Source organism: Anneissia japonica, unplaced genomic scaffold (assembly GCF_011630105.1).
Source record: "Anneissia japonica isolate Jap-2015-1 unplaced genomic scaffold, ASM1163010v1 scaffold32462_len5367_cov134, whole genome shotgun sequence".
Classification (NCBI taxonomy): Eukaryota; Metazoa; Echinodermata; class Crinoidea; order Comatulida; family Comatulidae; genus Anneissia; species Anneissia japonica.
The window spans coordinates 1-5,355 of NW_022758206.1; the positions used below are offsets into that span (position 1 = coordinate 1).

At 37.1% G+C, this 5,355-nt stretch overlaps 1 protein-coding gene across 1 annotated transcript; it reads left to right on the forward strand.

Annotated features, from left to right (window-relative positions):
• Positions 1-1,779: 1,779 nt before the first annotated feature.
• Positions 1,780-5,107, forward strand: LOC117125205 (collagen alpha-1(XIII) chain-like; the record flags this gene model as incomplete). The annotated part of the gene is made up of 6 exons (XM_033271643.1): positions 1,780-1,909; positions 2,750-2,922; positions 3,498-3,570; positions 4,264-4,290; positions 4,591-4,617; positions 5,045-5,107. Coding segments are annotated over exons 2-6 (361 nt in total), but the record flags the coding sequence as incomplete, so codon positions are not given.
• Between the last annotated feature and the right edge of the window lie 248 nt (positions 5,108-5,355).

Below are 5,355 nucleotides of genomic sequence, written 5' to 3' on the forward strand. Positions count from 1 at the left end.
AACGCGCTTTTCCTCACTCTCTGTGCTTTCCTCGGATGGATCTCGACCAGAAAGCGTATATTTTTTGTAGTTAGGCCTAGGTAATTATGCAAAACCCAGACCTAACTAAAAAATAAAAATTGCCACAGTATGTAACTCAAGTTAAAATAACACTTTTTTACTCGTGCAGCTCAATCAAATATTATGTCATTTAAACGACCCATTAGTATTAGCATGGTAACATCAATGTATTTTTAAAAATTAGACAGCGACGTTCTCTCAGATCAGAAGTTGTTGATGACCTTTTGACCTGAATTCTGCAATATGAGATTTTCGGGTCGATTCAGTCGAGACGGCCCGAGTGGAGTTTCATGTAAATGTTTCGTACGGGAAAAAAAATCGCAAACTGGTCATGTTATAACCATTTAGATACTATTACAGTATATTTATATTGTATGATGCTTTTCCTTCCCAAACATTTTTAGGGAAACTCAAGTTGTGATTTCCAAATTTAGCCGCGAGCGATGCTTAATAGTAGATTGAACATCGTCGAATGTGTTAAAATCTACAGTGCTGTTTATACTGTAGCAATGGGGGCGGGAATCCCGCGTCCCCCGTCGGAGAGAATAACCACAATTTTTTAGGGAGAATAAAATTAAACGTATTTATTAGATATTATTATGAACTCTAAAATCGATTACACCTTTGAAATCCCTAAATTGCCATAGTTTCGTAAAGCTCACCACTTCCAAAAATGTTGAACGACGCCCGACAAACGCCCGCTTCACTCTCATCTGGGACGTCACCCCTACCCCTTTCAGAGACTTAGATCCCCACCCTCGTTTGGCAAATCCTGGCACCACCCTTGTTTAAAAATGACTAACATTAATTTTCTAACGGTTTTTACCTTGATCTTCCTTAGTTTATTTTGTAAGCAGTAAATGAGGCAACCTTTAAAAATTGTAAGCACTCTTGTTCTTTTCATGTTATTTTGATACAACTTATATTACATCCATTAAAGTATAACCTTATAAAACAAGTTAAGCCGGGTACCCACTGCACGTCAAGAGCCCAACGCCGACGCGCGTGCGACGGATCGTTGTTAATGACGATCCGTTCAGAGTGCCACCGAAAATCAGCAGACGGCGTCGCGTCGTGTAGCACTCACAGGGAGATGAATTGGATTCGTCGTACGACCGACGTCGTCCGACGCAGTGAGTGTCCCGTTTATTTTATTTTATTTTATTTTATTTTATTTCAAACATCATCCAACAGCTAGGCCAGTAAAACAAATTAAACTGAAAATTTTAAACATTTTAAAGATAGGTCTATGTTGCATATAAAAACATTACAAAAAGGGACGGAAAAAACATGATATCGATTATATAAAAAATATAATGAAAATACAGTACATAGTACACACAATTAGAATATTCAAAATTTAGAAATATAATTGCATAGTGAACATAAGAATTGTTCTCGCGCTGCTGTCAATACATTTAACAAAAGTATTTCCTAATTAAAAAGATGACATTTTCATGCCTGCTTATCAAAAAGTTGTTCTATGGCTACAAAATGTTTTGACGATATGAGTGGAAATTTGGATTTAACGGCAATGAATTTTTAGGATAGGGCCTATTCGTTTTAGGTATTAGGCCTACTGTACAGGAACATTGTTATTTTTAGAATAACTATAGTGGTGTTGGGATAAGCCTTATTCCAGGTCACCCATTTCAACTAATGTTATTGTAACACTCAATAAGGAAGTGAAAAGATACGAGTGTTTCCGTAGGTACCAGCCAGAAACGCCCTCACCTACCTCAAACGCATAAATGCAATATAAGTCATTTGGAAACTAGCGCTCATTGAGATTGCATTGAAGTAGCCTAAGCATCAAATCATCTTCGAGTGATCTTTTTAACCACTTCAGGTAAACTTCATTTTTTTTCTCCAAATAAACTTGAAAATAGGAATATGTATGGAAAAGATGAACAAAAATAACAAACAAGAAAGAGGGCCGGTGCAACCACAGCAGTAGTCGCTAGCTGTTTGTTTTTCTTTTTAAAAATTAAGTAGGAAATATTTATAGGCCCTAATAATTACAATTCTTATGCCTATTAGGCATATTAACCCCGGGCCCAATGCTTCGCACTGGCTGCCCTGCCCATGCCTGAGTCGCTAATTAGAAAAGATGGGGGAATGATCAAAGAATGTTTGCCCAAGCAGACCGTTTGGGGCAGACTGGGGTGGCGTTAGCTGTGCCTTAAAGTATTATGGGTTAATCCAACCAACTCCACTTATAGGCTTCTGATTATTCAGAAACGTCTTTCAATTTCATTTTATTATAATGCCTTGAGACAAAACGAACACCCGCAAGGTAGTGCTGCCCAACCGTTTGAAGTGTAGAATATCACGTTAATATGGCAGATCAAGCCTCCTCACTGTAACAAAATATGGTGTAGGTGAATTATTTAGCGTAATTTGTTTTGCATCGAACATGTCGTATGGACGGGGTCACTGAAGGCGAGTTTTTCTCCCCCTCCTCCTTCCTTGCTGCTCAGGCACCCCGCTAGATATGCGCTACTGACGGTAGGTATAAATATATAATTTGACAGAAACGGCTTTTTAAAAATATATAATTCATTTAGATCCACGGCTGTTCATGGCTTGTTATTGTCAGGAATAATGTTTAGTGTCTAGGCTATAATGTTTCTTCTTCTCCACCTCCTCCTTATATGATGTGAATTAACTTGTTATGTTCCATTTATAGATATGGACGAAATGATTCTAGAGGAAGGCAACCAGAAGAAAACTCAGAGATTATGTTGTGGTATCTCCCTGCAGTCAATTTTCAACTTCATTGTTGTTGTTGGACTGCTTTTGTTGTGTTCGTCTGTAATTTTCAAGTTCCAACAAATCGATAACAAGCTGAAAGGACTTCCGGTAGGAATACAAACAGGTCCATTTTATTTTCCCATTAAATTCGTCGGAAGGAGATAATAAGAAGCTCTCGATTGCACTACGCGGTAGGACATAAAAAGTAATGACGTCACTTAAGAAGTCATATCTGCGCATGCGAGAACGTTGAGTTTTGTTCAATCGTGATGATAGACCTACGTTGTGCAAATAAAATCTAATTAATTTTCCCCATGCCCCAATATTACTATATTAAATTACATACTATCTTTTTTTTTCTTTTCATAAACATTTTTGACAATAAAGGGCACTTGAATGGTCCACTGATTAATCTCAAATTTAAAGATAGTATAATACATACTCCAAGTATCGAAATGCACGCCATCGTGTCGGGATTCAATATTTCGACATTAATTATGTCAAAATATTGAATCCCGGCACAATGGCGTGCATTTCGATACTTGGAGTATGACTATCTTAAAGGGCACTTGCTGTATCAATATTAGGCAGTCATTCTGTATGCACATGAATCTAGACTGGATCAATGGCCTAGTTGAAAATTATATACTTTAAAAAGAAATTTATCACATTCTGATTTCCAGACGCTAGGTCACGAGACAAGCAAACCTGAAGCATCGTCGCTGACAGATGATAAGCCTAGCTGTGAAATTCAGTGTAAGTTTGATTTGATTCCGTTGCAGATCCAGCGGGGGGAGGCGAGGGGATGAGGGCCCGTTCCCCCCTCCCTCAATCAAGCCGAAACATAAAAAAGGGTGACAAATTTGAGAATACAGGAAAGAGCAAAAAAAAAAGGAGTGCACCCATGGGTTCAGTGGAAATACAGCAGTGGGCGAAAGGAGAGCTCGATTATTTACCACTTATCTATGGGCTGAGATGGGCGTGGCGCCGTGAACTTCATATTGTGACCCCGCCCACCCCCGTCAGAAAATCTCTGGATCCGCCCCTGTGACTTAAGGTCTGCCCACATTACACATTATGTGAAAAATAAATGTGATATGCCCATATTTATGTGTAATATGACAGAATCAAACGAAGCATTAATAATTCGTCGCTCACATCACGAACTAACACAATCAAAGTAGATTGTGTTAGGTTCGTGAAATCACAGTAGCGCGTCAAAACGAGCGCGTATTGGTTGTCAAGCAATTTTGTATTCTTTACCACACAAAAAGTCCTTAACGACAACAGCGCGTATTTTGACGCGCTTTTTTAATTTCACGAACTAACACAATTGAATTTAATTGTGTTAGTTCGTGATGTGAGCGACGAATTGTTATATTCATTATTATTTGAAATATAAATACAAATATACAATTTACCCTAATGATTAAATTTTAATTATTACAGGTGAAAGGGGGCCGATTGGAATGACAGGTACGGTGATAATTTGTCTTTTTTGTATCAATAATTTAGATTGTTAAAATATATTTTTTAGCTAAATCTCCATAACCAGGATAGTTTAAAATTTACAGTTTTGTATATTATTTTGAAGACGCCATAACCAACTTGACTACGTGTGTTTCGTTGTAGATTTGTCCGAAATCTTTGGTAAATTTAGCCCCCGATGCTTTATGAGGCTTGGGGTGGATAGCATCATTTGAAACAATTCATTATTTACTATTATTATAAATAGATATTATAAATATGATGGTTGTTAAACTTTAATCATTGCAGGTGAAAGGGGACCCATTGGAAAGACAGGTATGGTGAAAATCTATATTAATTTTTTACCAATAATTTAGAATGTTGAAATATTAATTTCTAGCAAAACCACATGATTTATTAAAATCTACGTAATATATTAAAATCTCAGGATTCTTATATTAATTTGTATTAATTTGAAAGCGCCACTGGGACATTTCGTCTTTGATAATTTATCCCCGGCTACGTTATGAGGCTTTTGGGAGTGGAGTGGATAGCTTAATTGAAACACTTCATTTTCTATAACAATATCTTTAAGGGATACACACTACACTGGAACTTGTAGCCTATCAAAGAGCGTATTTGACAGAGGCCTTGTATCATGCGATACATGCACTTTACTACATTGTTTAATGAAACCTACCTACAACATGCAAGTTCTAATGCAGCCTTATCATATACACTATTAATTATTCTCCTCTTGTAGGTGAACAGGGAGTACAAGGACGGCCAGGTCGACCTGGCCCACCTGGACCAAAATATGTACCAGGTATGTTACTACTTTATTCTTGAGCAAAGACTATCATAACTGTACGGAGTGAGTTGTTGGTAAAGAACTATATGTCCGGAAATGAAATGAAACACAAGAGATTTTATTTGGCGATTCATTTCCATTGGTATAAACGATGACTACTGAATGCATTGATATAAATTATAGTAAAATGTGCCAGATAAATTGTAGACCTAATCTTCTCTCTCTCTCTCTCTCTCATATATAAATCATCAAAGAAAGGTAAA